This window comes from Penicillium pulvis, assembly GCF_028828015.1.
Source record: "Penicillium pulvis strain IBT 33274 chromosome Unknown contig_3_segment0_segment0, whole genome shotgun sequence".
NCBI classification, from domain to species: Eukaryota; Fungi; Ascomycota; class Eurotiomycetes; order Eurotiales; family Aspergillaceae; genus Penicillium; species Penicillium pulvis.
The window spans coordinates 398,863-422,554 of record NW_026643077.1 but is presented as its reverse complement, the minus strand read 5'-3'; the positions used below and the strand labels follow the sequence as shown (position 1 = coordinate 422,554).

Here is a 23,692-nt window from a genome sequence, read left to right as displayed (position 1 = left end):
CTTTGTGTCTGCGGGTATGTAGTTATGCATTCAAATCTCCGTGCTCTATATCTTCTACGTCTCTCAATCTCAGATGAGGTTATGAAACATTCCTAGATTCCAGCTCTATATCCTTCATTTCCTAAAGGTTACTGGTGTGTATAAGGCTTATAATTCTTATAATGTGCTTGATAGCTGCCGGTTGACGCTCAGTATCTAGTCAAGAAATCACACATTGTTGCAGGTTTTCTAAGAAAGGTACTCAGCTTTCATATCAAATAGGCTTTCAGCTCTAGAGTGGCCTAGCGACGCGAGTACTTGATTGATTAATGTTATAAATGCCCCTTATTACGAAATAGAACTGTCTCTCAAAATGAGTTGCTCGATAAATACAGTTGCGTTGTCAGCGTGTGTCATCCTCTAAGTCCTATCATTCACTCAAGTCACGGTGTCACAATGTTGAATGCTCCGTTTGGCGTCACAATAAGCGACAGCAACTTGCTTATGAAGGAACTATCGCCGACCTCATTCTTTACTGACTCTTGCGTTTCCCCAGTGGTCAAAAGTTGCAATAGCTGTGAGAATGTCAGCTCACACGAGTAGTCCGCCACATCTAACCTTGATGTGCGGGTTTTTCCAGTCCGATGGATTAAGGCTCCATTGCTGACAATCAATCGACAATGCTCATCCCGGTCCGTCACATACAAGTCGATAGTAAAATCCTGGGCCTGTGCCAGAGGACCATTCAACTTGACAGCCAAGGATGAGAATAGATGACGAAGAGACAGAGATTTAGCCATAGCAGCCTGGTCAGTCAGGATATTGTCCTTCATTTTCTCGCCTTTCAGCTCCATCGCTCCGGACATGTAAAAGTTGCGCCAAGGTCCGTTCTCGCATCCATATCCCAAAGATTCATATGTTGATGCCAGTAAACTCTTGGCACGTTTGTTTTCGGGTTCGGCAAACACTGCATGATTGAGAAGTGTAGCTGCGAACCGCAAATCTCCCTGTTCTGAGAATGTTTTCGCTTTTTGAATAACCTCATCAATACCTCCCATGCAGGAGACGTAGCGCTTGGCGCTTTCAACCGGGGGATGCTCCCAAAGGTGGGCTGGGTTACCATCGAACCATGTCATATAGCGCTGATATATCGCTTTGACATTATGACTAACGGATCCATAGAAGCCCTGCGTATGCCAAGCAGTACTCAACTTGGGTGGAAGCTGGAATGACTCTGCAATCTCAATGCCTGTGAGGCCTTCGTTCATAAGACGCAGTGTCTGGTCATGGAGGAAAGCATAGAGATCTCGTTGCTCGGTGACGTATGTTATGACAGCGTCCTTTTCCCATGTTGGCCAATGATGGGATGCAAACACAACGTCGGACTTTTCGGCAAAGAGAACAATTGTTTCATCCAAGTATGAAGACCACGCAAGCGCATCCCGGATAGCCGCACCCCGAAGGGTTCCAATGTTGTGAAGACATTGCGTAGCATTCTCGGCTACGCATAGAGTACGGCACTGGGGGAGATAGAAGTTCATCTCCGAAGGTGCCTCAGTCCCTGGTGTGACCTGGAAAAGAAATTCAATGCCATCAATCACTTCGACCTGGCCAGTATGGGTCACGTCGACAGTCGGGGGAATCAGTGTCACTGTTCCTGAAGACAAAGTTGCTCCTAAGCCGGCGCTGATTTGACCCTCAGGGCCCTTACCTAATTGATCCCCATACATATATGAGGCTCTGCGAGCCATGGCATTGCCTGCGTAGATATTCTCGCTGACGGCGTGCTCGAGGAATCCAAATGGAGCCAAAATCGGAATTTTCGTAGCTTCACTCCTGGAAACAATTCCCTCTGCACCACCAAAATGATCAGCGTGCGAATGCGTGTAGATCATGCCCAGCACTGGCTTTTTGCCGCGATTTTTGCGATACAGCTCGAGAGCAGCCTTGGCGCATTCCGCCGACGTGAGTGGATCTACCACAACGATTCCTTGCTTGCCTTCGATAACGGTCATATTTGACAAATCAAACGCTCGGATCTGATATATGCCTTCTACAACCTTGAAGAGACCCTGTTTGCTGACGAGTTGAGCCTGGCGCCATAACTTGGGATTTGCGGTCTGCGGGCAAGGCGTGTCGGATAAAAAGTTGTATGCTTCATTGTCCCAGACAACATTTCCACGATTGTCTTTGATGATACAAGGGTTCAATTTGTCGACGAATCCTCGATCTGCATCACGGAACGAGACCAAGTCATCAAAGGATGGTTCCCGAGATGCGGTCATAGTGAAGAGCGGAAGGATGCCCGGTTGATGGCGGTCACTTGTCAAATGTACAAAGAATGGAACTTGGCTTTGAAGTCTGATTTGAGGCAAGGACTCGAAGTCCTATAGCAGACGATGCAACATTGACAGTCTATGACGCGACGCTCAAGAAGGTTACATGCCTGGCGGTTCAGGCACCACAATCCGACCTTCCCATCCTTGAACCCTTAGATGCATTGATTATAGAGCGAGAAAATCATGTACTTAAACCTCAACAAATACGTCCAATCATATTTCAGTAGCAGGTGAGCAGTCGATCACCGCTAATGAGCATCCACTGAGCCGCATTATTATATCGAGCTCTCACAAAATCGGTGGTAATGAGAAGATAGGCAAGAGAAAAGATATATTTGTCGAGGAACAATATTGATCAACTAGAGCTGGAGAGAAATATACTGCAAGTGGCTTGAAATGTGTCAGTCTTCAAGGCAGAATCCCATAAAAATATCCTCAGCACAGATTCTGCTTCCTCAATGGTAAACACATTCAATGCCAAAGCGGCTTCGGAAACAACACAAAGAGAATTTTTCCTTGTCTTCTCTGAGATCGTGCAAGATGCAACAATAACAGAAACCCAAAGCTTAAACTCCGGTAGAATCAAGTGAGTAGCGGAGGCGTCATAGATGTCCCATATTCTAGCGATTAGCATTTCATATTTGTGAAAAAGTAAAGAGCTTTGATTGACCAGCATTTCCGAAAGTAAAAGAAGAGAGAGCCGGCAGATTTCATGCATTGGATCCGAGTATTTCACCGACAGAAGAGTGTATTGTAGAGCCGTGGAACAATAACGGATCCTGGCTGCCTCGGTGTGGGGGCTTTTTGTGCTCAGTTTCTTCAAGGAGGACATAGTATCTGCGGCATTCTGGATACAGGATATCAAAGTATCATCCAATGGGTTTATGGAGTTGAGTATTTGAAACCCAGAGTTGAGAAATTGCGGATCTGATTTCATGGGAGTTGAAAGTCCTCGGCTTGAAAAGTAGGGCTCCTGAGCAGCATCTATAGAGCCAGCTAGATCCGCTCTTTGAAATACAAAGAAATGTCTCAGCAATTATACAAGGCAATCTATGAAGGAGGTTTGACATGTCATACCGGTATAATCTCCCCATTGCAAGAGGCTGTGATTCCAACGATTCAAGTCCGCCGCGAAGAGCGACTAACTTTTGAAGGCCCTTCATATGAATATTCCAATTTTCATGAGATCCTCGGTGCTTCTATCGTAGGCTTAGTTAGATTCATCTGACCCATCTGTCGATTAGTTAAGTACTGACCTCCATAAGAGCCATTGTGGCAACAATGACCAGAGTTGCATCAGTGGGAATCTCATTATTCACAATGCGCTTATTCACAATTGAAATTGCAGCATTCAAATGCTTTATGGTTGTAAGAGAAGCTTGAGGCGCTTTGCCCGGAGAAAAGTGCAGATCTGCACACCCGATAATCGTGTGCAGAAATGCATCATCAGTCATAACTAGAGAGATCCAATACTCCGTAATTGGGTTGAAGGAAGTATGTTTCTCAATGTAGTAGTATTTCTGCCATCCGGTGGTGATGTCTACAGTTATTAGTAAGTTTCTTCAAGTTACATATCACGACAAACCCACAGTATTTTAGAAGATCATGTGCATATGGCTCGAACCGAATTGGTAATGTGTTGAAAGGGTCAACACCGGCAACCTGTGGAGATAGCCCAGGACTCAAAGCGTGCCCCTCATCTTTTTTCTTACATTGAATATGATTGATCATCACTCGTCTCCGAATCATCTTACGTGAGTCGGCACCTGGGATGCCGGAATGACCGTCAATATGAATGAACTCGAAAGCAGGTATTTTCGATTTCCGCTGAGAGACTTGGCGCTTGTTTTCTGCATACATCAGCTTCCTGCTTGTCAAGCCCGGGATCTAATCACTTACCTCCTTTCGGTCTTCCCCTGTTCTTGGTCGCCTTTAAAGCAGTAGGGCCGACGTCATATCGGAAGATGCAGGGCTTATCGTCACCGGAAGACCCCACCGGGAATATCACCTCTGCTGATGAATTCATAATTTTTAGCTAGTTTAGGAAGTTGATGTATATGAAAAGAAGAGAAAAAGGAAAAAGAGGAGTTATGAGTGTCGAAGTAGTGACAAGTTAGAGGCTTTAAGTGCTTATCTCCGACATTATACGCTAATCCCGATATGTATGCTGGTCAGTGTAAATTGACCGAATCGGGAAACGATCAGCTGTACTGTTCGCCCAGTCCACAATATCCAAGTGGAAGTGAAAGCTATAAGTTCTCTGATTTCCTCAATGCCCAAACTTCATCCAGCAGTAAAGGCCTTAAGCTTTTTCTTTTCCAATCTATACAAAGTTAACACCCCATCATGTCTTCCTTCGGTTTTGAAACAACCGGCGATGAGATCGCCGCCATCTGCTCCAACACAATTCGAGGCAAGGTTGTCCTCATAACCGGCCCGTCTCCTGGGAGCCTTGGTGCTGCATTCGCCACAACTATTGCTCCACATGGGCCAGCTTTAATTATACTTGCCTCTCGTGACAATGCGAAGCTTGTCCCAGTCGCCGATTCAATCAAAGCCATTGCACCCACCGTGGCCACTCGTATCCTTAAGCTCGACCTAGCCTCCCAAACAAAGGTCCGTGAGGCCGCCGCCGAAGTCAATAGCTATGATGATGTTCCACACATAGATGTGCTCGTAAATAGCTCGGGCATCATGGCAGTACCCTACAGTCAGACGACCGATGGTATCGAGCTTCATTTTGGAGTCAACCACATTGGACACTTCCTCTTCACGAATCTGATTATCAAAAAGTTGGTCTCGACCGATGGAATTCAGACTAGCCGCGTGGTGAACGTTTCTAGCAACGGCCACGAATTGTCTCGTGTGAGATTTGAGGATTGGAACTTCGAGGTATGCTAGAGGATACCATGGATATTGTGACTGATTGTGATACTAACCAAGCTTGCATTAGCATGGCCCATACAATCGGTGGTATGCCTATGGCCAGTCCAAGTCGGCGAACATGTTATTCTCGGTCTCGCTTGCTGCGCGATTTGCGGACAAGGGACTTATATCAGTGAGCCTTCATCCGGGAGTAATCTACACTAACCTCAGTTCTCACCTTGAAAATACTGCTTGGCCTGAACTTGGTATGTGCTATCCAAATGTCGGTCTGAAAGTATTATATCGCTAATACGCTTCAAAGCCGAGATTGGGCGGAATCTTGCCTTGCCTCGGTTCGGTGGCTTCAATGCCAAAAGTCAACAGCAAGGTGTCGCAACCTACGTCTTCGCAGCATTCCATGAGTCCTTATCAATACAGAGTAAGTGGCTAAGAGCCATACTTCTCTTGAAAGATGACCTAAATGACTAAATATTACAGCCAACGGAAGATACCTTGAAGATAGTCAAGTCTCGGCTCTGGAAGACTACAAGTGTTGGGGCCGAGACCCTACAGACGCAGAAAGATTGTGGAAGCTAAGTGAGACACTTGTTAAGCAGAAATTTGAGTACTAGATACAGGACAATGTCCCACAGGGGAGATCTCTTTCGAGGATATCTGCTATGTTACTAGAACAATCCAAGTCACTCGTTCAATATTCAAGCAACAATGTCAAACACACCAAGCTGTCACGATCTAAGGTCCTTAACTTAGGTTGTATGCATGATAGATCTACTAAGCCTTGTGCCTTCTATAACTATATAAATGGTGTGGTTTTTAGCTATACATAACATTGAGTATTTCCTTCTTAGTAAAAGAAGTTTCTTAGTAAGAGAAGTATGATTAAGGAAATCTTAGCACAGAGGATAATAATATATCTAATATCGGGAATCATTATATATTTCATTAGGAATGGCCCTGCCTGACAAGAAAAGAACACTATATATAATGGTTATAAATATTGATAGCCCTATAACAAGGGCTTTGACCTAGGTACCTAGTAGAAGCTCACCATTTCTCGCCATAGGGTGGGCCCAACGCATGGCCCCATTGATAAGATTGCCCTACACCCCCATGTACCCAGCAAGGCCAGTCGTTGATCTCGGCGTTACTCAGTAGAGTCATGTTCACTGCCTCCCATAGTGCCAGACGAGTCGAGCGGATCGTTCTTCCGCACTCATCATACCATACGAGCAGGAGTTTCACTGCGTCGCTCGGATGTAGATGCAAAGGTAGTCGCATCAGCCACGTACATACGACCCATGATTAGCTCGAAAGAGATCTCCCACGGGTTAGCATCTTCACCTTCAATCCTTTTGGTCCTCAATCCCTTCCGGGAGGGTCCTTTGTATCTCTTCTTCGTACTCGACCACACTCTTTGCAGTTATTAGTAGTTGTGGCATGCGAAGAAAAACTCTTTCATACTCAGCACCAAATTTACATAAGGTTGAGTCACTAAATAGTGAAGGATAGCCCCACTTCACCTCCCCCGAGGGATACTGTTGTCGTGATTGGGTTTCAACCAAGCATGCTCGGATGATGGCTCATAGCAGGTCCGGAGCCATAGAGGAGGCTCGCCACCCTCTTCGCGTTCTGCGCTTGGTGGATGTATACGATTCAAAACCTCTAGTCCGGAGGTTAAGAGGTTCTGCACGGACCTAATCCGACGCTCTTTTTTTTTAATTGGCGTAAGGCTATTACAAAATATGAACGCTTGATTAATAGGATTGTTAGAGGACCTGGATGATATACCTCACGGTCACGAACTCCGAGGTTGATGAATTCAGAAAAAAAATGTTCGCGTTCGGCCTCCGTAGATGGGGGCGAGTCTTCTTGCCATCGCTACTAAGATGTTATTAATATCGTGCGGGCAATTAAAGACTTAGAGCCATACCAAGAGGTAGAGGTCCGCTTCCCGGACTATTAGATCAGTCATTTGGGGGCCAGAATGGTGCCCACGAGGGCCAGGAGGCGTTTGTTGGGTAGGAATTCTAGGATGCGGTCCAACTTTGTTGTTCAAGACCGGAGACCGGAGTGGAACGATGAAACTATTGGTCGGTAACGGGATCAAATTAATACATAATTTTTACTTTTTGTTGAGTTCAATTTACAAGGTTTGTTCACTAGTAGGTACCTCCGTGAAGTCGAAGATGTGAGGCAATAGCCCCTGCGGAGAGGTCTATAGCTGACCTTGCGGCCGTACATGATTCGCATATGTAAGCAAATGCAATAAACTACTACACTACTTATTCCACAGTCCATGGTAACCTTGATTGAAGTTGTTTGTATCCTACTAGAAAGGGAGATTGATCGCTACAGAGTATGCTAGGTACGACGTTGCCCTTTCAAGGACGTGTCCCTGCATAAGGGATCTGCTCAGGCCCTTGATTAAGGTCGAATTTCCTCCCATTCTCCGTAAAGATCAACAGGGTCTCTCTTGCTTTCTCCAATCTCGCGGCATTCCAAACCATCTGGGCATTTGGCAGTGCCAACCTGCATTCCACCCACTTCCAGACTGGGCTCTCATTGGGTGACGACAATGTTTACTCGGAAGGCACGCAATTCGCGTGCCATTGCGCCCTGGAGCTCTACTTAAATGCCATGAGACGCAATGGCGTTTGAAGACTTTCTCTCCGACAATATACGACCAATCGACAACGACAAATCGGCCTTTTGATAACGATCGCGATCGCAGCAAGTCAATTATCTCCTTAACAAGATGCGTTTCTCTACAGTAAGAAATATGCAACCATACCTTCTTTCGCCTCTAACAAGCAATTCAGACTCTCGTCTCCGCGGCCCTTCTCGCCGTGGCTCAGGCCGGTGTTCCCGCCGTGAGCCTTGAGTTCCAATCTTGGGAGTCCTGCGATATCGGTGCTCCAGCCCGTGGTGAACCCAAGTCCAAGGCCAGTCTCGTCGCTACTTCTGTGACTTGTGAAAAGACCACCGTCAACCGTGACTGGAGCATCGATCACTATTCGTTCAAGGCCTACCTTGCCACCAAGGAGTCAGTCTTCTGCAGCGGTGTTCACGTCTGGAACAACGCCGACTGCTCCGGCGATGACGACTACTTCATGCCCCTGACCGGCGAGCCCGTTGTTCAGGGCGTCTGTCTCCCTGAATTCTTGGATCCTGGCTTCGTTTCCTTCAAACTTGAGTGCGGTTACCCCAGTATCCACGGCGCCGAGCTTGGCGCCGGTGGTGAGGGTGGTGAAGGGGGTGATGCTGATGACAACGACTCTGGCTTTTAAGTAAAATCAGGACGAGCGCGAATTATCGTGATGGCATAATTCTTCTTCTATCCTGTTTTATTCTATAATTAGTCAGTTTTAATCCAAGAAGATCCAGGGGAATACCTTGGTGTCAAGAATGACTCGGATTTCGTCGTAAGATTTACCCGTAAAAAGTGATTAAATCATTCCCGCCCCTCAGACTTAGCCCACTTTTTTCTCCAACGTGCAACGTCGCTGCATTGTCCCCACCTCCCCAGGTTCAACGTTCGGTCTTAATAAACGCGGTTTTTGTTCAGTCCCAGAACTGCACGCGCCGATCATGGCGGGCCGATCAGACGCGTCCCGCCGGATGATCCCGTGGCTGTATGATTTGGTCCTGTGGCTCTTCACCTGCGCGCTGGACCTCTTCTTTCGCGAGATCTACCCTCGAGGAGCATGGCGAATCCCTGAAAGAGGACCGGTGCTGATTGTCGCCGCCCCTCATGCCAATCAATTTGTTGATTCGGCGATTTTGATGCACCTGCTCAAGTCGCAGGCGAAGCGACGTGTCTCTTTCCTGATTGCTCAGAAATCCATGAATGAACCCTACATTGGCACCCTGGCATCATGTATGGGTGCACTCCCAGTCGTCCGGTCTATGGACTTGACCAAGCCTGGAAAAGGCAGAGTCTATCTACCCGACCTTGAGAATGATCCAACTCTAGTTAACGGTATCGATACCGATTTCACTCAGTCGGAATATATGACGGGCGGATCGCTCACTGTCAAGGGTCCTGGTGGACCGCAGACTGCTTCTATCGAAGAAATCCTTAGTGCTACCTCTTTGCGTCTCAAGAAGCCATTCGACGCTCCGCTTTCCGAGGACGGTCGCAAAGGAGCAACTTTCAAGATCGCTCCCCACGTCGACCAAAGCCGTATGTTCTCAGCTGTTTACAAAGAGCTCTCTAATGGAGGCTGTATTGGCATCTTCCCCGAGGGAGGTAGCCACGATCGCTCTAATTTGTTGCCGCTGAAAGCCGGCGCCGCTTTGATGTCCCTTGGAGCCCTGGCTCAGGATCCAACTTGCGGGTTATCCATCGTTCCATGTGGCATGAACTATTTCCATGCGCACAAGTTCCGCTCCCGTGGTGTGATTGAGTTCGGTCGACCCATTCATGTGCATCCTGATCAGGTTGAAGCCTTCAAGGCCGGCGGGACCAGCAAGCGTAATGCTGTGGGCTCTCTTCTCGAAACTATTTACGAGGGTCTAGAGTCTGTCACCCAAATCAGCCCCGATCATGAAACTTTGATTCTGGTTCAGTCCACCCGGAAGCTTTATAATCCCATCAGCAAGAAAATCCCTCTTCCTCTGGTGATCGAGTTCAACCGCCGCCTATTGAAGGGATACACTCGACATCGAGATGATCCTCAGATCAAGAGTCTCCGGAAAGCTGTCACAGAATACAACAGGCGCTTGGAGTCACTCGGAATCAAGGACCACCAGGTAGAGTGGGGAAATCTCGAGGAGAAGCCATGGTGGCTCACGCTGATCACCTTGTTCTATCGCCTTTGCAAGCTAATGGTTTTGAGTATTGGCACTTTGCCAGGTGTTCTGCTTTTCTGGCCTGTCTTTGTCACAACAAAGGTGATCTCGGAAAAGAAAAGACGACGGGCACTTGCTGCTTCGGTGGTCAAACTCCAAGGACACGATGTCGTCAGCACTTGGAAAATTTTGGTCGCTATGGGACTTGCACCCACCCTTTACGCTTACTATACCATCATTGTGACTGCGTGGCTCCGCTACAATCGCTACGACGGTTACTACACCCATTCAGTTCCCTGGTGGATGGCGGCAAACACATATGTCCCTAACTTCGTTCCTCTTTGGGCATTTGCCATGAGCTTTTTCGTTTTCATGATATTTGTCAGTTTCGCAGCTCTGCGATTCGGCGAAGTTGGCATGGACATCATCAAATCCCTCCCGCCGCTTCTTGTGGCACTCAACCCACTTTCATCCTCCTCTTTAGTCAAGTTGCAAGCCCATCGTGAAAAGCTTTCTGAACGCGTCACTAAGACCATCGACGATCTCGGATTTGGTATCATGCCGGACATTGATGCTGAAATCCCGTCTGATTCATACAACCTTGATGCTTATCAATCTCTGTTGAAGAGCATGCCGCCAAGCGAACCTGAGAGTCGGGAGAGCAGTCGCAGCAGATCCAGGGGGCCCGCAAATGTCCCCCGCATGAAGGCATTGAGCACGGTCACTTCGGAAGGAGACTTGGAGGAAGTGGACCGGAAGATCCAGACAATCAAGAAGGGCAGAGGAAGACGTTCAAATACGATCACTGGGTACGAGACTGGCGAATCGATTTTGAAATATCAACCACCGGTCACAGAAGAGGATAAGAAGAGGAGGTGATCGGTTCTACTTCTTTCAGCTTGGAAATCTGCGACTTCAGCGAGGTGACTCCTGATTACTGTGTACATGACAACCTCATATCTTACTCGTTGCTCCCTTAAAAGAAGCAACCGAATTCACTAGATCGGGAAGCCGATCATTGTCTTGACATCAATGAATATCCCTCCAATAATTGGACCAATGATACTTTTGACCCGTCAATTGCTTCAGATAGCACCGCCCACTTCCAAGCCTTCTGAAAAGACGCCTGCCATGCTCTGGAATGTGGAAAGTGCGCTGGCATACCATATCAATTCCCACACGGTCCTGGATCGACATCCCTCTGCCCAATTTGGAACTGGAATGCTATACCTGCCTTCTGACTGGCGCCCACGAAAATTTTGACACTCCCCCGCCACCGAGTATGACGCAGAAATTCATTCATAGCCCATTTAGACTTGATCAGGATATCGAGGAGAGTGCTAGCCGCGTTTCAGTCCAACACCATCGCCATTCCAGCCGTTCTCCCGCCATCTCATTATGCGTAATTCCCACGCAAAGGAATGATCAAACCGTACTTATAAAGACCAGCCTTGCACTGCCAGTAGTATCTTAGCCATCAATCACATTCTATCACATCACAAAACCATCGACTCAAGTTCCCAGATCTAATCTCGATCTCGATCTCGAGCTTGGCAATCATGCATTCCACACTCACAACCCTCATCCTTCTCTCCACGCCCATTCACGCCGCAACCACAGCGCGCATCTGGACACACTTTTACCCATCCTGCCCAGGCGAGCCCTTCGCAGACCTCAGCACATATGAAAACTACGAAGAAACCGTCCCCACTACAAAAATCTCAGCAGGCATCTGCACACAAGTCGGCGTTCCATCTTACGAGCACAACCTCGTCAGCGCCATCTCAATAGATGCCGAGCTCCTCTCCAGCGTAAAAGGCCACAATTTCCCACCAGAGGACGGCCCAAGCTGCAACATCACCATCCACGAAGTCCCAGAGTGCATTGACGAGCCCCTCCTCAACAAGGAACTGCACAACGGAGTCGAAGTGAGCGAGTGTCATGAGCGCAATTTTGCTGCTTACAGCGATGTTTGGGTTCAACTTGTTTGCGAAGGCGAACAAAACGAAAATGATCACCACATGATACAAGAACAGCAAGAGCAAACTGCTTCTGAGTCTTTGGCGGATCAGCAGCAAGATATCCCCCGCATCGGACAGACGACTTCTATCCAGCAGTCAGGCGATGTCCAGACGCCCGGCTCGAACGCCAACTCGTGGCACCTTGCGCAGACGGAGAGCTCTGAACGCGAGCCTGAGCAGGAGAGTCGTGTGAACAATGTTGGTCATGAGGAGAGTGATGCGATTGTGCACCGTATCATGGAGGAGTTGAAGAGTAAGGCGCAAGGAATGAATTTGGTTTCTGGCAAGACAAATGCTACCCGGCATTTGAATGGAACCCTTCTTTCCAATGGAACTGCGCCTGCCAACGGGACTATTGTTTCGAGGCGGAAGTTGTCTATTTTGCGGAATCGGGCTACGCGTTTGTATTAGGGGGTTTACTGTACACGGGAAATTAGTAGGTTGTTTTATATGCTTGGGTCTTTAGAAAATAGCTTTGTCGATAGTTAGAAAATTCAAGAGGAATATAGCATTTGATCTATGTCATGAAATCACAAATTTGTAGTGAAAGGCAGCAGTGGTATAATTTTAGGCTAAAACCGCAAGAGATAGAGAAGGGCTTTCACACTACGTATCTTGTATTGTATTACTACCAGAGAAATGTAGGATTGAATGTGCTCGAACGCTTTATAGATGCATATGTAATCCAGAATGTGACGATGACGCGGGCCAATTTTCTTGCCTCAGTCTAGAATCCAAAGCTATCCAACAAGGAGTTAGCATCAGGCTCATGGAACATGGTTGGAGGTGGTTTCGGCTTCGGTTTAGCTGCAGGCTTCTGCTGGCTTTCATCAGCAACGGCGCTATTATTCGCTTCGGCAGATACAGATGCAGAACTAGTTAGTCGAACTGGCAAATCAGCGACGACAAGACTGCTTCGGCGGCGAAGTAACTTCCGGTAATCGATACCGTTCTGGTCAAGCTCGAGCGCAGGCTGATTTTGTAGCGTCTTTGAGGTTGGTGGTATGCCCAAGAACTCCCAGTGGCGGACCAGGTCTAGAGCGAGGAAATCACAGCCCATGCGGTCGTAGAGTCGGGCGTTTCGGAGAACAAATTCCCACTCTTCGACCGGGCGAACTTGAGAGGCGCCTTTGAGTGTTTGTAGCGTCTTTTCGCGGAGCTGTTGGTAGAGCACAACTAGGGCGGGGTCATTGGAGAGGTAGGATTTGGACTGGAGAGTAACTCTTCCTGGGCTTCCTGGTGAAGCTGGAGTTGGTAGAAGGAGAGTCTCGATCGGGGACTAGGCTGAATTAGTTTACCGATTTGTTACGGTGCCGGAATAACTTACAATGAGTGATCGTACGGCCATGTCTCGCCGTCCAAGCATCCAGAATGCCCAAGATGCTTGCCATCGGTTGCCCTCGGCAGCGGCTTCTGGCAAAACTCTCTCCTCTAGGAGTTCTCGAAGGACGGGACCATGGTCCCCTTCGTACGCTCGTGTGATTGCAATTGCGAGCTGGATGTCACCCATCTGGTTAGCGACCACGTTGGCGGCATCACGCAGGTGGTCAGCCAGAAGGAAAAAGGAGGCGGCGTATTCTTGAAACAGGTCAGTCGAAGTCTAAAACGGTCTTTTATTGGGAAGCTCACCAAATCGCCGTTTTCCAAGCAATGCATACGCATTCTTTAGGGCAGACGTCTTCCATCGCGCCTCCTTAAAATCATTGGCAAGCAAGCGCTGGGTAGGACCTTGCTCCCGATTCCAATGTGCAATTCGCCAAAGACCTTGGAGAATGTTCTTCTTTCTGAGGGCAAGGTAGTATAGAGAACAATCGATGGGATTCCTCTCCTCTGTCTTGGTGTACTCATTTTTAGCCACGGACTCGAGTTGTGCTTTCTGGAAAGGGGTCAGTTGATATTTACAAGTGACTCAAGATAGAACATGCGTACCAAAGATGTCAAGTCCGATAACCACATGAACAAACCGCTCTCGCGAGCAGCCTTCCATGTGAGCTTTCCGTTGAATTGACGCGAGACAAGATCTGTGAGGATATCCTGGCTGCCACTATGGAAAGCCCAAACAATTTCTCGCCATGATACACGGTCTTTATTTGCCACTCCTTGGCTCTTTCGCAGCATGTGCTGCCGGAAGAAAAAGAAGAAAGCGCGCCGCATTGTCATCCATTGATCGTCGATGCTTTTCGACGGTCGCAACGCACTCGATCGTATCCACTAGTCGGAATTGCTCATGGCTAGACAGCTGTGGCAATGCAATACGGGCGAGATTCTCGTTAAGGATTGCGGCTGTTTTTTCGTCGATGACTGAGGATTCCTCCTCCTCGGCGGAAGCGTCGGCAAAAGAAGAGCGCATCTCTTTTGAGGCTACGGTCTGTGATACCTGGGGTTGTCAGATCAGAATTATGCATATGTGATGCTAAGACGTACCTCTTGTTCATCATAGAAGTTCTCTAGTGGCATATCTAGGAAACCATCCAATTCGTCTCCCTCCGAGTAGAATTTCAACTTTTTGTGGAGACTCATCAGAATCGAATGGACCAAAGCAGACTTGCCCGCCAGGATACACTGTGCTAAGAACTGAGGGTGGAAGACAGGCAGTGGGCCATTTAAGCGACTGACAACATCGAAAAGGTCAACGGTTGGCTGCCCACGGGACGGAATGCGCAGTCCAGAAACAAGATGATCTGCAACATCGATATCCTTGTCGTAAACAAATAGTTGGTTTCCAGCACCGATGACTAGGTGGCCGTGAGTGAGCCAGCATGAGTCACCGATGGGGTGAGGTGTGAGGTCTCGAATCCAGATCTCCCGGATTTGGGTCCATGAAGGATTGGAATCCAAATAGTCATAGCGTAGCTGAGAAAGCAAAATGACCTTATGAGGGAAGCCAACGGCTAATATAGACTGCTTGTCTGGAGTGGAGGTCCAATCGAGGTCTCTGATAATATCATGCTGGGCAAAATGCTCTTCAAACTCCAGCTGGGAATTGTTGGTGTCCCAGATAGTCAAGTGTGTCCGATCTTTATCCACGAGTGCGGCTTTGCGAATGGTACTTCCACTGGCTAGCGAGGGGTTCTCGATGCCAGTGTCAACCGTCGACTTCAGCAACCACTCCACTTTGGACTTTTCACGATCAACCTTGGCTGTCCAGGTGCGTACGACACCACTATGGGTGTAGGAGAGAGCAATATCAGGAGCAAACGTATCAAAGGAACCCGAGGTTTCGGTTTTGGGCCCCGCTGGGTCTACAGGTAAAATATAGGCCAAATCTTCCTGCAATCCCATTTCAAACGTGCAGAACTTGCGTAGCTGGCAACTCTGCTCTGCTTTTGCCAAGCCATGTTGCTTAGGTTGAGGATCCCATTGAAGTTCCCATGCTATACCGTGCATATCAGCACCAATAGTTGCCACATAAGCCAAGCCTGGGCTCGCCTCTGGTGTGGGAAGTGGAAGCACGCACAATGGCTTGCTTGACAAATTAAAGGGCAAATGTGCCAACCTCTTGGCGTGATAGGAGCTGTAGTCATACAGCGAGATTCCGTTATGGTGAAGATTGACGAGGAAATTGCCATTCTCAATCATGCAAGTCCGGTGAATATGTTCTTCAGATAATAGCATGCTCTGGTGGATAAGCATCGATCCACCGTCACGTCTCTTTTGCTTCCAAATCATGGCCTTGTTCTCGTCCGTTCTGGAAATGAGCGTGTCGCCGGTTGCGTTCCGCACAATCTTTTTCACTGGAGCAGTATGCCCGGACCAAGATGCCTTGGGCATAATCCGATGCTTTCGAGGGGCGGGATCGAAGAAAACATCCACCTTCGAGTCATACCACTCAATTCGACCGTCAAAGTGGTGTACAATAATGCTAAGTCTGTCGTCCGATGTATTGCTCTGAAAAGCACGTATTTGGGCATAATCCTCTTGAGCTCCCAGACTTGACATGAATCCAAATTCCAGACCTTCGACGTGCAGGATGTTGAAGACACTCAATTTTGTCTTCGCTTTCGAGCCAATGTCTTCCAACGCCCATGCAGATATATGGCCTTGGCCATCAATCACCATACATATTTCTGGACTTTTGTTCGCAACTTCGATGAGATGTTCCAATGCGTGATTTTCCTTGTTACCAGCGTTTTGTTGAACGGCGCGCTCTGTCGCGACGCAGAAATCCCGGCTATCCAGGATGAATCCATATCGTCTCTGTAGTCCCTCGTCTTTTTCCGATGCATCTCGAGGTTGGACAGATGTTTCCATGTCAATATCCGCCCAAAGCTGCAACGGTGAAAGGGCATGGTGATCCGTCACGGCCCACACCCGGATCTTATTGTCGGCGCATAGGGTGTAAAGAACGTTTTCGACTGATTGCTCTCGGTGATAAGGTAGACGCCAGTGTATTCCCGTTATCACATTTGGATGAGCAAGATACGAGACTTCAAACCGCACTTCATTCGCTCCAAACGCTAGCCGTCTCCATACCTTGGCCATGCGATCATATTGTCCTACCGTCACCACCAAGGCCGCGTCCGGGGAGAATTGTGCAAATTTCAAGGGACCTGCAAGCCTCCGTTGCCATACCAAGCGCGGGGTATCATCGAGAATCCAAAGGGCGAGGCGGGAACTACCAACTAGCAGCTCATTCGGGGAACCCCACGATATGGTACGAGTCGGCTCGTCATCGTCGGCACGGAAAGTGTGAGCGAGAGACCACTAGATAGTATTACAACGTCAGCCATTTGTTTGAATATTCCATGCGACATTGTTATATATCATAGAAAGCTCCAACGAGTCGAATTCTTGGTGTGCGCACCTTGGGTGTCTCGCCCTGGATACCCCACGGTTGGTACACGAAGACATCCGAGCCACCACACACTGCAATCTTCCCTGTTGCCTCATTAATAGTGACCGCTTCGAGCTTTTCGGTGTCGTCGACGTAGATGGTTTGAAGAATTGTCTGCGGACCGCCGAGGATGACCAGCGCGTGGCCAGATATGTACGCCTAAGTTTGACACGGGTCAAGGTCAGCGAACAGGACAAGTTGGGGGGGCGGGCAAGCTGTAGAGGAGATCCAATATCAAGAGCCTTACAATCACACGAAGTCCATCCCACAGTGCAGTGCTGAACGACTGGAGCTTCGCTGGGGGTCTCCCCGGCAGTACCGCTCGCATAGAGGCGGGTGGGTTAAAAGGTTGACGCTCGTTGCGCTGGTGGCCACGTTACACCATTGCCGGATCCCAGAAAATCCTGGGAGATGAGATGTTGAAGGATATAGAACAAATAGTCAATACAAGCTGTGGATTTCGGGGTTGAGTGGTCTTGAATCATGCGCAGGGGATCAAAGCGGGAGGTTGATTACGCTTTCTGCTCCACTCAGTGTGACCACTGGAGATGATCGCCATGGATTCAAAAGTTCTGGTCTGCACCAATGACTGGTCTTTTCAAGCTCCTTGCTTCTGCTATCTCATTCTTAATACTCATGATATATATGACTTTAATTGTGAAGATTAATGCCTAGAGTAGAACTCCTAAGGTATAGCTATGAAACTATAGCTGTTATCCTGATAAGGATTGCTCGCGATCCACATAGTATACTTTTACTCATTTCCAACAGCAATTGACTGCATTCTATGGCCCTAAAGAGGCCTCCGCCGCTGGTCAGAAGATCCACATGCTGGTTGTCACATTCATTCATGTCCAGAAAATACATAGTATACCCAAAGACCCAAACAGAGTCCAAAAATCCACCAACCCCTTATATGCTGCGCCGGCTGATATGCATGCTGGGACAAAACAAAAATAAGGATCACAAAAGACATGAGGAGAAAGTATAGTCATCACGGATGTACAGGGACCTCTAGGGTCATCGCAGTTACAGAAAGGAGGTCATATATGGGAGGAAAAGGGTCAAGGTCGTCGATTCGCAGATTTGCGACCGTCAGTTGGGGACTCGGGAAGATCGTCATCCACGAACCGAACGCTTGTTGCGATAGAATTTCCACGGCCAGTACGGGGTCTTATGGAAGAAGCGGAACGACCAGTGGAATCAGCACGAAGCAGTCGGCTGGCAAAAGGAGTATGTAAGGGCGTGGCGGGAGTAGTGGACATCTGCGCCAGTGCCCTCGCGCGGGCAGCTCGCTTGGATGGCGATGTCAGGTAGCTTGGGGTGGCTAAAGGGCTTGCGGATATCGGCTCCTGTGAATTTGTTGTAATGTCGGCCAGCTTGAAAGGGGTCTCAGCTGGATTCCGATACCACGGGTCGAACAAAGCTCCTGAACCGTTCACGTCTGGAACATTAGAGAATCGGGCAGGCGTCATGGATGGTCCTAAGGATGGGCCGGGTGAATCTCTTGCTTCAAGTTTCAGTCGAGCATTCTCCAACCAGTGGCGGAAGAGATTTCTCGAATGTTTTCGTAACGTTCGTTCACGCATTGCTTCAGATGTCTCAACTGTGTTTCTCATTTGGAAGATACGCAGGCTGAGCTTGCGAAGTGCTCCTCCAGCCTGGTGGAGGACGTGGGTGCGGTAGAAGTTGTCTGCTTCATCCTCCATCTCGCGGCGAATGACAAAAGTCTCTGACATTTGGATGAGTTGATGAAAAGCGACTTGATGCAAATAATGATAATCAGCATCCTGGTAGTCCTGCACTCTCTTGAGCGCTATTCCATGCCATCGAGAGAAACACTCGAATGAATCGTCAAGCACTTTTCCACGATCGACATCTTCCGCCTGCTGCTGCATATCCATGATTGCATGGGTCTTAGACCTCCAGGTGGCGAGTGCGTTAGCTGCCAAATTCATCTTGATTTTTCGTCGCACCTTGGCGTAAGCGTCTTTCCGCCGCTGCTTGGCAGAGGCTAGGGTAGCCTGACGCCAATCCTTCAAGGATCGCTTCATCAGAAAGTAGAAGCGTGCATCGTTAGCCCAGGCTTCCATTTTCTGGTTTTGCTCGTGCTTCGCTCTCCAAGCCGTAAGAGACTCTTGTGCCAGCCGAGGAGCATAAAACTCAAAGGCAGTGTATTCACGTTCTCGTTGAATGACCAGTCTTTCTCGCCAGATGGCTAATTTGGAGCGTGCCAAATCTTCTGTCCGGTGCTCCTCGTGGGCTTCGGCATTGAATAGCAATCGTGTATAAGTATCTCGAGTGTTTGTAACAAATCGAGTAAACACCTCCCGCTTAATGCGCTGCTCATGGATTCTGCGCATTAGCTGGTATCTTTCCATAAGAATCCACCTGTACATAATTTCCATTTTCAGCCGCTCATCAATTCGTGCACGGAGAGCCAGGCAGCGCAGTGTATCATTCCAGGATGTCCACGCATTCCGCTGGACTCTCCGCTGATCCATCTCTTGCGCTTGGTCCATCATTCGAGCCTTTGAAATCCATTTTGACAGCGCACTTCGAAGCACCCTGGTATCAACCCTATCTGTGATTCGAGAAGCCGCGGGTGCCAACCGGGATTGAATCTTCCATTCACCAAAAGCTTCTGTCAAGACTAAGTGACGCTGGGTATTTGCAGCTAGCTGCTGTGCAGATCCAATGGTTTTCATCTTCTGAGACCACGCTTGAAGCACAGCTCCCAGGGCGGATCGCCTATTATGCACAGCTATCTCGTGATCACGCTCTCGATTGGTGCGAAAGTTTTGTAACCAGTAAAGAAGCGAACGCCTCTTAAGCCGATAGTCATACCATTCAGGCGCACGACGCTCACAAAATCCCCAGAACCATTGCCAATATGAGGCATGTTGTAGACTTTTCTGGTGAACAATGACTGCTTGGCTCTCCGCCTGCTTAATATCCACCAGTTTCTTGCGCCACTTATTGAACGGTCTCTGCAAGGCGAAACGTTGGGCTTTCAGCTCATTCACTGCAGTTATCTCGCGCCAGGCATTGAAGTACTTGATACTTAAGACATGTCGCCGGGCTGCCGATGTACGAGCAACTTCTTCAGATGTGAGTTGGGCCCAGTGGGTAAAGGCTTTGGTCATCAAATACAAATCCCGAGCGCGGTTGGCACGTTCATCCAGGTGTTTGAAGAAGCGCTCTGTTCTAGCCGCATGGCGCTTCTGTTTGATTATTGCCTGCCACGGTTCGAATGCTTGTCGAAGCAAGGTACCCCGGTCACGGTTCACAGCAATTGTTTCCCTCCTTTCTCGTGTTTGTCGCGCCTGAAAAGCACGTTTCAACCACTGGGTCAATAGTTTGCGGCACATTGCCCGCTGTCGATACATATTGAACGTAGATGCATCCCGGAGTAAATCCGAGAGCTGGGGTCGGTATATGTTTTCTGGTGGTGGTTCTTCTTTGTCAAACGAGTCCTTTTCTAGGGCCTGTAACACACTAGATTGCGTTTCTTCGGAGTCCCCACTATCTGAAGAGGCAACCGAAGGTGTATGGCGGGATTTTGATGCGGCCACTATTCTCTGGGAACGATCACGATCGACAGCCGCCCGTGCCACCACTCCGTTAGTCAACGGTGCCACCTCACTGTCCACTTGTTTATTTTGAGCGTTGTCAAATCTGCTTATCAATCGGCGACCAACATCCAAGAATTGGGCGATCAATTGTGTGCGATCTGGCGATTTAGGTGTGTGGTGTGCGTTGGGTTTCGGGGATAATCTATGCTTCGCGAAATCGGGTTTTCCAGTTTGAAGTCGTGACATAGACGACCGGGAGCTTGGTCTTTCAATAAAACTCCTCTGGGTGGCATCTTCGCCAATATCAAGCGTGGTATTAAAGGACGCACGTCTCCTGGGTGTGACCGGAATTCCATTCGTAATCGGGTGATGTTGGTGCCCAGTTTGACTATGAGTGCCGTCATCTGAATAATGTCCATTCTCCACTGTATCATTAAATCCTGTGGAGCCCTCGTCACCCAGCTCAATTACAATTCCCATATGTTGTAGCGTATTCTCGAATCTGTCGAAGAGGGTCGGTCCTTGAACGTCTTTGCTTCCCATCTTGAACAAGAAGCGCAAACACGCCTGGCGAGGATCAGGGTTGACGCCATGTTCACGGACTACCTCGTCATAGGCTGTAAAAAGCGCTCGGAATGGGGTTCGCTGAACCTTAGGATTCCCTTCGGCGCGGGTGACGACTTGGTAGAGGAAACCGACATCTAGCGATTGGAATCACAGGTAAGATTGCGGCTTCTAGAGAACAGTTTGGTAGAAAGAACAGCCCTACCATCATCTGAGAGAGAAGAGATCTCTTCTGGGGAGGCGCGCCGCTGGGAGGATATCGGAGGCATCGAAATTTCGCGACTTAAGGCGCGCTTGTCGCATCTGGGTCATAGAGCCGACGGACCAAATAAATCATCGCGAAAGCGGGACAGGCCCGATCGGAAAGGAAAAGCGCAGATACCTGCCTGCGATTCAGAAAGCAAAAACAAGAAAATCCAAGGTCAAACCAGCGCCATGGCCAGTGGCTCGGGTTGTTTTGGTGGTCGCGACAGAAACAGCTCCACCATCACGTGGAGGTATGCTTAGATAATGACAGTATGTTCATGCCTCAGGCCATATATGCTTGATTCAATTCCAACGTCTAGCTTCCAGATCTGCTTGTTTTGAGATAGCTCATCACATTATCTACATTCTCTCAAAATGCCTACAAAAACTCGCCCAGTTGAGAAGATAGCTAAAGCCGCTGCGCAGTGCTCTGTGGAGGTATGTTCAGGCGAAAGTACCAACGTAATCCAAGCTAATTGCCGTTCCCCCAGGCTGCGGCGTATGGCAAATGCGTGGTCTCGGACTACAACTCCGTTCACAAGGATATGTGCGCTAAGGAGTTCATGAGGCTGAAGGATTGCTTCCTTGTAAGAGCATTGAATTAAGCCTTTTGATCATTCACATAGTTAACAACCCCACGCAGGCTGCCTCTAAAAAGGGTTGAACGGAAGCACGGATTCTACCCAAATGACTATCTACGCCATAATTTGGTCACAGGTAGTGTGGTTTGTTTCTGGCGTAATTTGAGCGAATCTACTTGGCTTTTTCCCAAGATTGGCTGTATGGATCTCTGTATATATATGCTGCTCGGCCTGCGCGCCGAATTGTAACAACATTTAAATGTTAAAGATTATGACGATCACCGATCTCAGAATCTGTACTTCGTTACTCCCCACTAGGTAGTCACTCGCCGATCACTTGAAGTACCAACTAATGCAGCAAATCCCATATAGCTAGAGCATGGACCTTGGTGACATGAAGGAATTCATCCACCGAGGCGGACTCATTCATCGCTGCCACTATGGTAGTATCAGCATCAACCAATGAAATGTTATGGGAATATTACACTCACTACTGTGTGGGCTACAGCCATAAACATAAGCGGGTATGCCAATATACCGGTAATGCTTGCAATCTGTAGCACCCATAGAGGGAATTAGCCTCGGATGAAACCCGCCGACAGTATTGGCGTTCTCTTTAAGATGTCCAATGATAGGATGGTCGATGGATGAAAAGCTACTCGGATTGCTAGCAGCTTCTTGTCGCTTGAGCTCTATCGTAGCATCGGGGTATCGAGGAACCACAGCTTCGATGACAGCCATCACTTCATCCGCCACCAGTCCTACTGGCAATCGTATATCAAGCTCAAAATTGCAGCTTTCGGGTATCATGTTGACTTTGACACCACCTGAAATGGTTCCAATATTTACAGTTGGTAGAGCAATGATGGCAGATGTACCCGGGCCCATTGCCTCATCCACAGCTTTCAGGGTGTCCGGATCCTTCAGATGCGAACCAATCTCAGGCGGTGGGTTCGGAGTGATAGATTCAACCGCCTTCACGACATCGGCGAGAAAGACAGTAGCAGTTCGTACAGCACCCTTGCTAAAACCTGGTCAACTTTTTTCTCGAAATGTCTCGCAACGATTTACTCCTTACCTCAGGTTCAAGTACGCCCCAAGTGCTCCTTTGGTAGCTACAGATCCAGAAAGCCTCAACGTGCCTTTTTCAGTAAATCGAATGGTTTGACCAGATGGTTCTGCACTCAACATGACATCTCCACCCCAGCGCCCTCGGTCTTCTTTGATGAGGAACCCCGTGCCCCAACGGCCGCCGGTCTCTTCGTCAGACACTGCACAAAGAGCAACACTTCCGCGAAGGAACTCTCTTTGAGTGAATAGACAGGCATAAGCAATCACCAATGATGCTGTGCCAGACTTCATATCAACAACCCCTCTCCCATGAATACGTCCGTCCTCAACATCACCAGACCAAGGATCATGAATCCAGCCGCTTGTGTCATCTGCCACGGGGAAGACATCAATATGACCATTCAAAACAACGCGAGGGCCCGGACCTTTCCCGCCTTGAAACTCGCTGACAACATTAGGCTGTCCCTGCTGTGGCTCGAGGATTTTGTAAGGTACGCCTAAATTAGATAAGTACTGAGTGAGGACTTTGGCAGCTGCCGTAGTATTCCCGGGTGGATTTGGGGATGCAGCTCGGACAAATGCCTGAAGTAGTTGAACCTGACTATCTTTGTCGGCCTCCAGGCCTCCTAAAAGAACTGATTTAACACTCATGGTTTGTTCAATACAGCAAGCGCTTAAATTCAGTCGAGCTATGTATTCTTTGAGGGGCTGAAGTTAACTCATCTAGGCATTGGACTCCAGACATATCCCTAGGGGCTCGGGGAACCGAAGCGGAATAGTGCGAAAGCTGCCCGCACCTTCGGTG

General features: G+C 48.5%; 10 protein-coding genes across 10 annotated transcripts; 5 read left to right on the top strand and 5 right to left on the bottom strand.

The window, feature by feature from the left end:
* Window positions 1–422: 422 nt before the first annotated feature.
* Window positions 423–2,264, bottom strand: N7503_006306 (alkyl/aryl-sulfatase; the record flags this gene model as incomplete). Its single annotated transcript, XM_057065853.1, has 1 exon — window positions 423–2,264. One exon carries the CDS (start codon window positions 2,262–2,264, stop codon window positions 423–425), a length of 1,842 nt encoding a protein of 613 aa, XP_056921322.1.
* Window positions 2,265–3,562: 1,298 nt separating this feature from the next.
* On the bottom strand, window positions 3,563–4,344 carry N7503_006305 (uncharacterized protein; the record flags this gene model as incomplete). The annotated part of the gene is made up of 3 exons (XM_057065852.1): window positions 3,563–3,858; window positions 3,908–4,168; window positions 4,218–4,344. 3 exons carry the CDS (start codon window positions 4,342–4,344, stop codon window positions 3,563–3,565), a joined length of 684 nt encoding a protein of 227 aa, XP_056921321.1.
* Window positions 4,345–4,664: 320 nt separating this feature from the next.
* On the top strand, window positions 4,665–5,815 carry N7503_006304 (uncharacterized protein; the record flags this gene model as incomplete). The annotated part of the gene is made up of 4 exons (XM_057065851.1): window positions 4,665–5,210; window positions 5,272–5,449; window positions 5,506–5,622; window positions 5,682–5,815. The coding sequence occupies 4 exons, from the start codon at window positions 4,665–4,667 to the stop codon at window positions 5,813–5,815; spliced, it is 975 nt and encodes a 324-aa protein (XP_056921320.1).
* Window positions 5,816–7,872: 2,057 nt separating this feature from the next.
* N7503_006303 (uncharacterized protein) lies at window positions 7,873–8,564 on the top strand. The gene is made up of 2 exons (XM_057065850.1): window positions 7,873–7,974; window positions 8,024–8,564. Exons 1-2 carry the CDS (start codon window positions 7,960–7,962, stop codon window positions 8,489–8,491), a joined length of 483 nt encoding a protein of 160 aa, XP_056921319.1. The 5' UTR covers window positions 7,873–7,959; the 3' UTR covers window positions 8,492–8,564.
* Window positions 8,565–8,792: 228 nt separating this feature from the next.
* Window positions 8,793–10,874, top strand: N7503_006302 (lysophospholipid acyltransferase family protein; the record flags this gene model as incomplete). Its single annotated transcript, XM_057065849.1, has 1 exon — window positions 8,793–10,874. One exon carries the CDS (start codon window positions 8,793–8,795, stop codon window positions 10,872–10,874), a length of 2,082 nt encoding a protein of 693 aa, XP_056921318.1.
* Window positions 10,875–11,554: 680 nt separating this feature from the next.
* On the top strand, window positions 11,555–12,427 carry N7503_006301 (uncharacterized protein; the record flags this gene model as incomplete). The annotated part of the gene is made up of 1 exon (XM_057065848.1): window positions 11,555–12,427. One exon carries the CDS (start codon window positions 11,555–11,557, stop codon window positions 12,425–12,427), a length of 873 nt encoding a protein of 290 aa, XP_056921317.1.
* A 316-nt stretch (window positions 12,428–12,743) lies between these two features.
* Window positions 12,744–17,418, bottom strand: N7503_006300 (uncharacterized protein; the record flags this gene model as incomplete). Its single annotated transcript, XM_057065847.1, has 8 exons — window positions 17,098–17,418; window positions 16,821–17,009; window positions 14,441–16,720; window positions 14,319–14,393; window positions 13,946–14,227; window positions 13,646–13,892; window positions 13,344–13,594; window positions 12,744–13,295 (listed from the first exon to the last, which is right to left on the bottom strand). Exons 1-8 carry the CDS (start codon window positions 17,176–17,178, stop codon window positions 12,744–12,746), a joined length of 3,957 nt encoding a protein of 1,318 aa, XP_056921316.1. The 5' UTR covers window positions 17,179–17,418.
* Window positions 17,419–17,914: 496 nt separating this feature from the next.
* Window positions 17,915–21,258, bottom strand: N7503_006299 (Sfi1 family protein; the record flags this gene model as incomplete). The annotated part of the gene is made up of 2 exons (XM_057065846.1): window positions 17,915–21,126; window positions 21,195–21,258. 2 exons carry the CDS (start codon window positions 21,256–21,258, stop codon window positions 17,915–17,917), a joined length of 3,276 nt encoding a protein of 1,091 aa, XP_056921315.1.
* Window positions 21,259–21,610: 352 nt separating this feature from the next.
* On the top strand, window positions 21,611–21,899 carry N7503_006298 (uncharacterized protein; the record flags this gene model as incomplete). The annotated part of the gene is made up of 3 exons (XM_057065845.1): window positions 21,611–21,673; window positions 21,727–21,822; window positions 21,879–21,899. The coding sequence occupies 3 exons, from the start codon at window positions 21,611–21,613 to the stop codon at window positions 21,897–21,899; spliced, it is 180 nt and encodes a 59-aa protein (XP_056921314.1).
* Window positions 21,900–22,165: 266 nt separating this feature from the next.
* On the bottom strand, window positions 22,166–23,538 carry N7503_006297 (uncharacterized protein; the record flags this gene model as incomplete). The annotated part of the gene is made up of 3 exons (XM_057065844.1): window positions 22,166–22,254; window positions 22,308–22,840; window positions 22,895–23,538. 3 exons carry the CDS (start codon window positions 23,536–23,538, stop codon window positions 22,166–22,168), a joined length of 1,266 nt encoding a protein of 421 aa, XP_056921313.1.
* Between the last annotated feature and the right edge of the window lie 154 nt (window positions 23,539–23,692).